The sequence below is a fragment of the Bidens hawaiensis genome, unplaced genomic scaffold (assembly GCF_021521415.1).
Source record: "Bidens hawaiensis isolate Kalapana, Puna unplaced genomic scaffold, B.hawaiensis_p1.1 tig00001032_1, whole genome shotgun sequence".
Lineage (NCBI taxonomy): Eukaryota > Viridiplantae > Streptophyta > Magnoliopsida > Asterales > Asteraceae > Bidens > Bidens hawaiensis.
In genome coordinates, this window is record NW_027491060.1 from 4,204,864 (window position 1) to 4,218,257 (window position 13,394).

General features: G+C 36.8%; 1 protein-coding gene across 1 annotated transcript; it reads left to right on the forward strand.

Annotated features, from left to right (window-relative positions):
- The first annotated feature begins 371 nt into the window (after nt 1–371).
- LOC143553931 (protein BIG GRAIN 1-like B) lies at nt 372–1,703 on the forward strand. The gene has a single exon (XM_077043814.1). It carries the CDS (start codon nt 562–564, stop codon nt 1,582–1,584), a length of 1,023 nt encoding a protein of 340 aa, XP_076899929.1. The 5' UTR covers nt 372–561; the 3' UTR covers nt 1,585–1,703.
- Nucleotides 1,704–13,394: the final 11,691 nt, after the last annotated feature.

Genomic DNA, 13,394 nt, shown 5'->3' on the forward strand with positions numbered 1-13,394 from the left:
TTCTAATTGTCATATCAACTAAAATTGTTTTCATAATTAACATGTAGGAAAAGAAAAAAGAAAAAAAGAGTATTTTGATTTATGAAAAATAGTATATTAATATTAATTTAATTAAACAGTAATAAAGAAATAACCCTGTCTTTTTAAAAAATAAAAAATAAAAAAAATCTAATTATAATATAGAGGTGGATAAGGGGGCAGCAAGCTGCGCCGTCACCCCCTTTTGAATAACAAACTCAATCCTACTGAAAACAAAGTTATAGTTCTTTGGCGTCGATAAGTTACTGTGCATGATCCGTTGAACTCTTTTAAAAAACGTAATAGCTTCAGGGGCTGGAGACCCAAATATATAAAAAATTGCTAAGCATAAGAATACATGTGTCGAGAATTCCCGTCTTTATAAATGAACCGTAACTTTGAGATGTAGTCCAGACTCTCACTCATCAAACTCATCCCTTCTCCTCTGTTTTCAAATTTGATCTAAACCCTAATTATTCATTTCATTTCCCTTTACTTTTGATTTAAAATGTGATTCCAATTCTTCTTCATACAATTGATACAATGGATGCTTCTGCTTCCAAAAGATTCAAAGACAACCTAACCTTCTCCTCCACTCTTCTCGACGAAATTTATCGCTCAATCGACGAACAATCGACAGTTTGCAGCGAAACTCCAAGAAAGAAACAGAGCAAATCGGTAGAAAACAATTCAGCTCAATCAAGGAACCGTTGTTTTAATAATAGTAATAATAATACTACTAATAATAATGATGATGATAAACGAGCTTGTTTGTATCAAAAACTGATGCAAAATAAAGCGTACGAAACACCAGTAGCCGCAAGATCATCGGCGTCGAGTATCGATAGAAGCTCCATGAGATGTACACGTGAATCATTTTGCGTCAATTCGAAAGCTGAGTCGTTGTACGGTGTACTAGTTAAACCGAAACCTATTCGCACCGGCGTGCATCCAGATAATGACTTGCAAGTAAAAGCTAAAGACGAAGGTAAATTCGTGAAGACGAAATTGAAAGCATGGAAGATCTACAATGAACTGAAGAAGGTGAAGCAGCCGATTTCTCCAGGCGGTCGGTTATCCGCATTTTTAAGTTCAGTATTCACTACCGGAAATAATAATAAGAAATCAAACACGGCCGGATATCATACAGAGGTGGTGAATACTCAGTTAAACAGAAAATCAACGTCTCAATACGCGTCCACGTGTTCATCAGCATCTTCGGTTTTGCGTTCATGCCTAGCTAAAACACCGCCGTCTAGAGGCAAGTTGATAAACAAGGTGCAAAAGTCGGTAACGTTTTGTCCGATAAGTGGTGTCATCGATGACGAAACTGATTCGGCGTTAATCGGTGATAATAATCGCAATATTTGTGAAGTTGCAAGGGATTTGTTGAAGAAAGTTGAATGTGATGAAGATGAAGATGGGAAGAGTGATTCAAGTTCGGATTTATTTGAGCTTAGCAACCTTTCTCCTATACGAGTTCATAGTAATCAAGAAGAGTTACCTATATATGCCACAACTAATCTTCATAATAATCCTTCCATTGTTAATAATCTCTTCATGTAATTGTAATTATAAATTAACTACACTATTTCTCATTGTAAAGCAATTGGAGTGGAGTCGAGTCGAGCCCGAGCTTAGTTAAATTTGAGTTTGGGTTGTTGAATTTCTTGTATTCGAGCTCGATTTGTTAATTTTTATGTCTAAAGCTTGAGCTTTTGATTCGTTAGTAATACTAGTCAGATGCCCGCACGATGTAGCGGGAAACAACACTTAAAAGGCTGTTGGCGAGCCAAGCCTAGCTCGAGTCGAACATCATACCGAGCCGACTCAGCTCTGCTCGAAATTAAAGATAAAATCTTAAACTCGATTTTGCCTTGATTATTTTGATATTTATATAATTTGAGTACTTATAATCATATTTTTGTAAAACATATCAAAAGATAATAATATTTATATAAACATGAGGGGGCAAAGTTGTAACTAACCCTTAAAATAATAAATTTTGTGTAAGTTGAGGTACTATACTTGTAATTAATTTTACTTGTAAAACTAACTTGTACATTCATGCATATATCCATGCATTAATGACTTGTACAATTTAAACCGTTTATCTGTTTTAAAAAAAATTATATTGCCACGTCAATAATAATAAGCTCGTTAAATGGGTATGTTAAAATTTTGTTTTAATCATATTTTTGTAAAAGATATAACAAGAAAATCAAAAAGAATAAAGTTAGAGTAAAAATTGGTTAACTATTAGGGATAAAAGTTGTAATTATTTTCTTAAATTAACAAAATTTGATTAAAGTTAAGGTACCAAACTTGTAACATATTTGTTGAATTCAAATGAACGTGTGTTGATTGTGTTTAAAAGACCATTTTGTCTTTTATTACACTTGTACTTTATGCCTTACAAATTGTAAATCCCTTAAAAAATGTGTCTTAATTTATCCTTGTTTGGTGTATTATATATAGTAAAGATTACAAACTCGACTAATCGAGTTAGACTTACGTTACAATTAGTTTATTATTACTTTCATTTATTTATATACATGTTTTTGATCGTTTATTGTTTTAATTATGTTTGTTTAGGCTTTCGAGTTTTATTAAGCTTTGTATATTAAGTTCTAAGTTTTCTTATTGAATAAAATACAATTTATGATCGAGCCTCGGTTGATTCAAGTTGTTAGCAACTAGCATATCGATCTTTATATCTTATGTATGACTTAAGAGATGTTTATACCACTGTTACTAAGACAATGTGTAGAGACCATTAAACCACTGCCATGTTACCTTAATTCGGTGCCAAACACCGTTTAAAAGAGAATGAGAGGGTCGTCATTAAATAATAAATAGTTAAAATATTACGCGTTTTTTATGAAAAAGTTAGCGAATGCCTATTTGTCTATGTGACAGTGACATGACGATACTTTTTAAATCAAATAGTGAAAACTCATCCGTCACACATTATAACTTTAATTTTGTTTTAAATATTACATATTAATCTTTCAAAATTACCCATCTTTTAAAACTTCCAAAAGGTAAGATTCGTACAGTTTTCTTAAAAATCAATAAGCAAATGAACAATAGAAGATTAAAATTGCGTGATCATTCATATTGGTGTTAGTAAAAAGGAACATGTGTTTTAACATTTTATGTTTGATTGCCTCGTTTATAATTTTTTTGAAAAGAACTTTGAACATGTTTATATTTTAATGATAGATGTTTGAGATTTTTAGATTATGTCACTCTATATATACTTTTTTGTATTCTTAACGTCTTTAATTGATAAAGATGTTATATTTGAATACGAAACTATTTAATATGTGAAACAATGGCTTTAATAACATGTTTAGTTTTAAAAACATTAAGTAAATATCTAAGGTTAATCGTTATGGGCTAATGGTGACGCCGAGTTAGCAGGGGTGGTGTTAAACACCGTGCCAAAAGGGTTAACGGGGCATTATGGAGGCGGAAATGGCGGGGGTGGTAAGGGGTTAACACTAGAAGAGGCTAGCACTATGGAACGTGGTGAATGGTGGCCAACATGAATGGTAGTTGCGGCCCCGGGGTTAATCCACAACAATCGGCTTAAGTTAAAAATATTAAAGACGAATGTAATATAAGTTGGATTAAATCGATTCAATATATCTTAATCTCAATGCAACTTTACTTTTATAAAATCACCTTTATTATAATGTGCATATTTTATTAAAAAATTTTAAAAAATATTTGGTTAAAAAGTGTTATTTTATTTCAAGTGTACTTTGGATAAATGGAGTGGGATTTTGTCGGGTATCTTCATTGTTTGATGTTACATCCTTGTTATAATTGTCGGCCTTTCTGATCGACTTTTCATCTCTATTTTGTATCATGCTGAATTATCTCGATTTATATTTCTTTTTGATGAGAGAAAAATACAAATAACCAACTTCATAATAGTGTTCTCTTAAAAAAAATATGTAAAAGATTGTAAAAATACAAAAAATAATTATTCAGGTTGAATTTTTAATAATCCAGTTATGTCTCATTAACCCAAATAATTCATAGTAACAATTATGACTCGAATGTACCGCATCATCAAAAGCTAATAACTTCTTCCATGTATAGAATTACTCTAGATAATCTTTTGAAATTGTACTAGCTAAGTATTTTGATGGGTTATTCAAAGTCTTAGCAGGTAGTTATAAAAATGTGGTAGTAAGCTACTAAGCTTAAATCCTTAAAGTGTAGGGTATAGTGGAATATGGTGATGAAAAATGTTTTAAGAAAATAATTACCAAAACAAAACGAAAACAATCTTAAGTGTTCAACACCAAAATATAACAAAAGTATATTTCTACAAGTACCAAATCATCACATTGTTTTGTTAAAAACGACAACATATTCTCATAAACAAGTGCATGAGTTTGGTGGGTGATTCGGTTGGCACGAACTGATACATCATTGTTTTTGTGGGTTTGTTAGATATGGTTCAAATCAATAGTTTTGGCGGGTACTTCGGTTGACAATGCCTCATAGCTAGTCAGTCAAGTATTTCATCAAACCCGGAAATCATGTGTTATCAAACAAGTGTGCATCGCACGCCTCCTGACATGCAAACAAAGTTTATCTGGATTTCCTAATTATTTAAACAACTTCAACTACACCATCCTATATAAAGCATTTGTGTTTCACATCCTTACCATCTTTTTTATTTGTTTTTGGCCGTTAGGTGAGAAGAAAATTATAAAAATGAAAGATGTTTGTAAAGTGGTGGTTGTGGAGAGATGGTGAAATGGGCAACAGTGAAGAGTCAACTAGGAGCAGTAGCCTCGCCAACCCTACTGCCGCACGCCGTCGCTATCTTTTCCGGCACACCCGTTTACAGTTTTACACTTTCACTCGTTTTAATATCAAACATTATTGTGACACATGCATCCACAGTGTTTTTATACAAATATCATACTTTTTATGCTATGAAAGCTATAGGATAGATCTACCGGTAGCTTATTTTTTTGTCTACTTTCTAAAAAAACAGAATATATATAACAAATATCAGTAATGTTATAAAAATGTATTGGCATAATATGATTTTGGTAATCAACGGCTAAATAAATTGCATCTAGTAATTGTAGAGTGATTTATACACGTTGCTAATCAGCCTTAAGTATCTCAATTGTTGCATGAAGACTGAAGAAACACCAGTCAAACCCCGACAGATTACGAGTAACCTGAGGGTTAGATAGACGTTTCCCACGAGGGGTTAATTCCGGCAAGATGGTTCTTCCGATAACCTGCAAAACAGACACCGTGAGCTCGTCACTAAGAAAGGGGGGGGGGGGTTCCTCCTTGTGACCACCCTCCGGCGTGAGAATCAGTCTATATTACTCTTTGAATATAAAAGTATATTATTAATACTAGAGCAGTTATCAGGTAAATTATACAAGATATTAGATGATGAAATGATATTACCATTTGATGTCTTTTATAGCCGAAGGTAGGTTTCCAAGGAGGTTTAGCCGGCCTACTACTCTGCCAACTGTGGCCTACGCACGTGCTCTGCTGGTAATTGGTGGATAGGCAGCGGCTGACAGTGACCAGGCGTGCTGTTCACTTTTCCTTTTCCACCAACTACAGGCTAGGCACGTGGTATGGCAGGAGTTGGTGAGCAGGCGGCGGCTATTGGTCACAGTGCTGTGGCGTGTTGTCTGCCATGCTGCTGTCAGTGAGCTGTCGTATCGTTGGTCAGATCTTTTGTCCATACCTCGTCAGGTATCACACAAAAGATCCTCCATTATTATACGGACTGGCTCATTTAGGCGGGAGTTTTCCCCCTCCCGCCTTTATGCGGGAATGTTCCCGGCTTTGCTCATTCCTTCAGGTGACTACTGAATTATTATGAGTCTGAGCCTTATGCGTGTAGCCATGCTGCGCGGGTGGCCAGTCCCTAATGGCGGGTATCCGCACCTGCGGGAACAGGGGATACTTGGAAACCATAGGGAGGCATTTCCTGCGGGACCAGCTTGCATACCGCATGTGAGGTCGTCACAACTCTGAGCGTGGTGGGTCCTGCGGGTTTGGTAGGTCGCGGCGCAGACGTCCCTATGGTGAAGTCTGCGGGTTCAACTGCGCAGACGTCCGTTTAAGGAGTCTTGCGTGTTCAACTGCGCAGACGTCTCCTTTTAAGGAAGTCTTGCGGGTCCTAACCACCTTTGCTGGGACCTACCTCTTCAAAGACCAATTTTAGTCATTCTTTTACAAAAGTATTGTAATTTCACATGAGTGTATACAAGCCGAGTTATTAACAAGTTACTTGAGACCCTCTCATCAAAAGCTCGAATCAAGTCGAGTTTAAGCAAGTTCAAGCCTAAACCCAAACTAATATTAGAGTTCATGTAATAAGAGAGCTCGGGTTTGATCTCTGCATATCAAGCTTTATTAAGGCCTGCAAGCCTAAACGATACTATTATCTAAGTAAATTTTAACAATTTGGAAAAGATTGGCAATAGGTAAAAAAGAAATTGTTTGATTAAGTCTAACGCACTTATTTTTGTAAAATAAATGTTGCATTAGGCCAACTTTTTTGTATTAATAATGAATAAGGGAGGTCGAATCGAACTTGAGTATGAAAAACCTCTCATGAGCCATGTAAGGCCCCGTTACCGGTAGCCCTACTTTCGTGTTGGATTTACTCATAAACGCAGTTCTAAATATCAGAGTTAATTAATACATTCGCGGAATATTAAAACATTCAAACCATCATACTACAAAACCATACTTTGTTGTCTTAACGGGCATTCAAATTATTTAAAACATAAAACATTGTCTTTAGAATAACATAACATTTCTTGAGATGCCAGCTGTTTTCATGTTCATGCCATGTGCTTCCTCTTATGCAAGCTGCCTCAATCTACTCACATGCGTGCATACTAAAAGTCAGCTACGCTGAGTGAGTTCTAGTTAATCATACAACATACAATCTGTTCTCATACTTATACACGTGCCCGAAGGAGTGTACATTATTCATACTTACTTTTCATACGTAGCTATCCATCCTATTTAAAGAGCCTTCCGCTCTATAACCTCACAGATATTATAAGGGTCTGGTCCCTAACATCACATATATTATAAGGGACTGGTCCCTAACATCACAGATATTATTAGGGTCTAGTCCCTACCATCACATATATTATTAGGGTCTGGTCCCTTTGTTTCATGCCACTGTACCATACCTGCTCTTACATAATTTCATTGACAATACGTGCAATCTCCGAAGAGCGTTCACGCACCATCAACATAACATACATACATTATGCATACGTCATATATTCATACATACATCATATCTTGCATCATACGTATCAATCATATCTTTAACTACCACCTAACGGTACATGCAATATCCGAAGATCGTTCACGCACCGTCAAGCAATCATCATACATAAATCATACGAGGCATACACTTACCACTTAAGGTAAGTGTATTAACTATCACATCGAGTATGCACACAGCCCCGAAAACATAACAAGGAAGTGGGGCTAGAAACTCACCTCAATGAGGTTGCGTTTACCGTTTACGGTTATTCCCTTCTTGAGCTGTGCACGACTAACTGTATAATAATTACAGTATTAAGTACCGCTCTAGTCATCTCATTGCTACTTAATTAGTCTTACACGTCTAAGCTGTTTTACTTCATTAAATTATTACCTGGTTAGTTAATCGTTACTCATTTACCTTTAAAGGTATCTTTTATAAATTGCCAAACTCCAAGGGCTGTTATGTAATTATATAATTCTTTTCTAAGTCCAGGGACCATTCTGTCTTTATATTAAACTCATAGTTCGTTACTTTGCCCTTGACGAATTGGGTAAAGAATCACCCTCTAATTCGCTAAGCTCTCATAACGAACTAGCTAACGAATCACCCTCTGATTCGCTAAGCTCCCATAACGAACTAGCTAACGAATCACCCTCTGATTCGCTAAGCTCCCATAACGAACTAGCTAACGAATCACCCTCTGATTCGCTAAGCTCCCATAACGAACTAGCTAACGAATCACCCTCTGATTCGCTAAGCTCCCATAACGAATTAGCTAACGAATCACCAATCACCCTCTGATTCGCTAAGCTCCCATAACGAATTAGCTAACGAATCACCCTCTGATTCGCTAAGCTCCCATAACGAACTAGCTAAAGAATCACCCATAACGAATCACCAATAGTTCTTATCCAGACTTTGACTCAAGGGTCAAAGTCAAAATCGTCAAGAACAGCAAATAGTCAACAGATCTTAGATCTGCAATTAAACCTTCGTTTCTTAACCAAATATCACGATTTTGGTTTCGACGGAATCGTCTGACCAACGCCTACAAACCCCAACCATCAAATCGGCCTAACATCGATGTTTAAGGGGTGAGATTTAGGCATATAGGTTACGGGTTTACTTAGGTTTACAATTAACCCATCAAATGTTAGCCAATTTCCATAAGATTTGTTGTTTTGGATTCGTTTATAACAAAATAACACAGATCTATGATTTCCTTAATCAAACCGAACCTATATGAACGATTTCTAAATATAAACGTACCTTAGACGAGTCGGTATTCGAACACGAGCTGGTCTTTGATGTTGTTTTGCTTCGTCACAACGATCTAGCACCAACAATCTTGGGTGTCGACTTCGGATCTTGGTTCGGGTTATAGGATGGTGTGTGTGTTTTCCAAGGTGTAGAGAATGGATAAAAATGGAAAGGTTTAGGGTTTAAGGGGTATTTATACTCTTTTGGGGTATTTATACTCCCTTAAGCCCATGGACCGAAGGCCCATTCCATTCCTTATTTTCCATCTTCTAAAGTCCAAGCCCACCTTCTATTAATTTATTTATTTAAATTGACACACGACACTTTATAAAATGAATGAAATTTATTTTATTATAATAGCCGAAAGTAGGATGTTAGAAATAAATTCAAAATAAGTTGAGCTCAAAAACTCTACTTATTTACATTTCAATCAAAATTGATGAAACACAACTTTACAAAATCATAAACTAGGCTAAAAATTTGTGACCATATAGGTTGAATAAAAGATTTTTTTTCTCAATGACAAATAAAGAAAATATCAAATTAAATTTTAAATAGTTAGTAATAAATATTTAGAAAATAAAAAGAAGAATTAAAACACACTTATATATAATTTATTAGGTGTAGAAAAAAGATGAGAAAAGTAAAAGGTAGTAAAAAAAGATCTAGATTAACAAAAAAACAAGTGTGTGAAACAAACTTATCAATATCTAGTAAAACATTTAGAATTATTATACATATGAAAAATACAGAAAAAAAAGTTACATAATTTAAAATATTTAAAAAATTACAACTTTCTTAACATATTCTACAAGTATTTTAAACATGTTGTTGGTATTTAAACCAACTTCCTCCATAATTTTTTATATAGGCGTAACTTTTTCATATGTTTAAAATAAATCATAAATATGGGCATTTTATTCTTTTTAATTGAAAATGACATCGTTATAGTTTTTTTTTTATCAAAAAAGACCACAAACATAACACTTTACATGACTACAAGTGTATGTATCCAACTATCCAGTACTGCCGCATTACGCAATCACCTTTCTAGTAATTTAAGCAAAGAAAGAGGAGAGTGAAAAGTAACAATCATTTACTAATTTGTGTGTAACGAAAGAAATAGATAACTCTATTAGATCACGGTTGTGGTTCTTTTGACCCACAGGTGTGGACTTGTCATCCCATAGTGGTTGATTTACTTATTACGTACATATATCCGGCATATTGCAATATATGCAGCATATACTACAGTTGTAGTTCCTAATTCAGATGCATGTGTGGTTCCTTTGACCCAAGGGTGTGGTTTTGTCATCCCACGGTCATGTAAATCTAGTGTATACAGAGGAGTTATCTCTCTCTCTCTCTCTAAATATATATATATACACACACACGGACATGCAAACACTAAAAACTTGTGTATTACACAGATTAAATAAAAAAATTGGAATCTCAATTTGTTTTCAAAATGAAATCAATTTTATTTAATTGTGCAAGCTAGAAACTTATACGTTAAGAAAGTTGAAATAAAAGAAGTGAAAACTTTTGGTTCACTCGTGCTTGAACCAAAAAACCTAACATTGTGACTAGTATTGAAGATCTTCACTCATGCCATCGACAACACACCTTTCTCAACGGGTGTCAACACGGTTCACGTCTCCAGTTTGGTATATGATGGCTAACATTGTTTCTGTTCACCGGGTTATTGGATTCATGATTAAAATAGAGAGAAAGGTGATAGAGACTTAGAAAGAAAATAGTGTATTATTTTGTAAGTTTAAACATGTATTTATGAGAAGCGCTATTTAATTTGGAGAGAGAGAGAGAATGGTAACTTTTACAGCGGTCAAATGTCTATACCACGAGCGAGTTCCGCAATCCACAAAACAAAGCCGAAAGAGATACTCGAGTAGGAGAGGGGAGGGCGGCGCATGCTAATAGGTAGTCAATGGTCACAGCCGAATTGGTGGTACAAACTACAAAGTTAACTGTGGGCCAATGGCTGTCAATGGGCCTTACGGACATAACTGGTTAGTTAAAATAAGTCAAAAGGTAAGGGGCAAATTGATCAAATAAGAGAAGAATGATAGCTGGATACATGTAGCCCAATGGGTTTGAATCTTTAAAAATATATAGCACTTTTATGCTAATTATACATATACTTTCACTCTACTTATCTTTTATTTATTTTCTTGTCAAGATACACATTATGAGAATCCAAGGTCTTAAATTCTACATTTACAAAAAAGAACATTTTATTATAAAATAGTTCGACTACAAGAAGCTTATAGTTTTATTATTATCTTTGTGATTGAGAAAACATTTAAATAAAAACTTCATATTAATAGATACAACTTATCTCAGTTAATAAATTTTCGATTTCTCTCTCTTCCTATAATAAAATGGCAACCTTCTCTACTTCTCAAACGCTTCACTTGTTCAAAGTTAACCATCCTCACCATTAGCATCGTGCATGCATTTATAAATTGAGGTGCTTAATCGGGAGTTTGGTAGAAGTCTAAAGAGGGACAATTTGATCATGAATATTGCAACATTATTTGCATAATTTGGTTTTCCACTTTTTGGAACTTTCTACTAGTTTTTCTTTTTTTAATTGGAGGATAGAAGTTTCTTTCGATTTATAAATACATATTGTCGAAGCATGAAATGAATCTGACCTGATCCATGACAATGTTTCCACGGATTTTCGAGATGAACGAACCACGTCTTGATCTTCTTCTGCGGTTGCTTGAGACCTGCAATGGTTTTTCGGGGGTGTGGAGGTGACTGCTAAGAAATTTCAAAGATCTCTTGTTTACAGACACAAAAAAGTGGTGGTGGCTCTTATTGAGCATGACCCTTTAATAAGGAGGTGGAGATCTCTTTATATAGAGAGCCTCATGGCCACCATCATGGTACCCTAATGGGCCTAGCCCAGTTAGGGTTAACTCCACAAAACTCCCTCAGCCCAATAACATTGTATTAGTCCATATAATAAAATAAGCCAAACATAATAAATTTAGGGTCGTAAAATCGGGTTTAGTACCATACCCCTACAAGCCCCCCCAAGTCCAGCGTTGCTCCTGGGCGCGCAAGCGTCTAGGTGGAGCGCTGGACTTTATGAGGTGTGTTAGGCCATGAGGCGGTTTTTTCCCTTTTCTTCGGCCTTGTCTTTATTGTCTTTAAGTTTTGGGAGGTTTTCTTCATGATGGTGACGTGTTGTGGTGTTTATAATAATGATTGTGCACTAGCATGAATAAGATATAGCACGTCGAATAAAAAAAACCTGCGCGCGAGGCGACTTACAAGCTATGAGAATAATAAAGCTTGCGCGCGAGGCGACTTACGAGCTATAGGAATAATAAAAACTTGCGCGCGAGGCGTCTTACGAGCTATATGAATAATAAAGCTTGCGCGCGTGAGGCGACTTACGAGCTGTAAAAATAATTAAGCCTGCGCGCGAGGCGACTTACGGATCTATGAGAATAATGCAGCCTGCGCGCGTGGCGTCTTACGAGCTATAAGAATAATAAAAGCTTGCGCGCGAGGCGTCTTACGAGCTATAAGAATACTAACAGCTTACGCGCGAGGCGTCTTATGAGCTGTATGAATAATAAAGCTTGCGCGCGTGGCGTCTTACGAGCTATAAGAATAATAACAGCTTGCGCGCGAGGCGTCTTATGAGCTGTATGGATAATAAAGCTTGCGCGAGTTGCGGCTTACGAGCTATAATAATAATGAAGCTTGCGCGTGAGGCGACTTACGAGCTATAATAATAATGAAGCTTGCGCGTGAGGCGACTTACGAGCTAAAAGAATAATAAAGCCTGCGCGCATGGCGACTTACGAGCTATAATAATAATGAAACTTGCGCGTGCGCGTAGACTGCGCGTCATGCGACGCGCGCAGATGTTGCATGCGCGTGCGCATAGGCTCTGGCTTTGTGTTATGCGCCACGCGCAGATGTTGCATGCGCGTGCGCGTAGACTTTATGTCCCGCGCCACGCGCAGATGTTGCGTGCGCGTGCGCGTAGACTGTGTGATATGTGTGAGCATGTGGCGCGAAGCCGTATGGGCTTATGAGGATTCCCAACCTTAAGTATGGCGCGTAGCCATATGGGATATTATGAGGATTCCCAACCTTTAAGTATGGCGTGTAACCATATGGGATATTATGAGGATTCCCAACCTTTAAGTATGGCGCGTAGCCATATGGGATATTACGATGATTCCCGACCTTTAAGTATGGCGCGTAGCCATATGGGATATTACGAGGATTCCCGACCTTTAAGTATGGCGCGTAGCCATATGGGATATTACGAGGATTCCCGACCTTTAAGTATGGCGCGTAGCCATATGGGATATTATGAGGATTCCCGACCTTTAAGGATGGCGCTTGGCCTGATGGGTTTATGAGGATTCCCAACCTTAAGTATGGCGCGTAGCCATATGGGATATTATGAGGATTCCCAACCTTTAAGCATGGCGTGTAGCCATATGGGATATTATGAGGATTCCCAACCTTAAGTATGGCGCGTAGCCATATGGGATATTATGAGGATTCCCAACCTTTAAGTATGGCGTGTAGCCATATGGGATATTATGAGGATTCCCAACCTTAAGTATGGCGCGTAGCCATATGGGATATTATGAGAATTCCCAACCTTTAAGTATGGCGCGTAGCCATATGGGATATTATGAGGATTCCCGACCTTTAAGTATGGCGCTTGGCCTGATGCGCGCATGCACGGCGATGGAGTGGTGACTCGCGAGCGCGCGCGCGTGGCGTAGGTATCTTGCGCAAAACCCACATG

What these genes read in the sequence shown, in the direction of transcription:
- LOC143553931 (XM_077043814.1), top strand. Translation starts at nt 562, where the DNA reads ATGGATGCTTCTGCTTCCAAAAGATTCAAAGACAACCTAACCTTCTCC.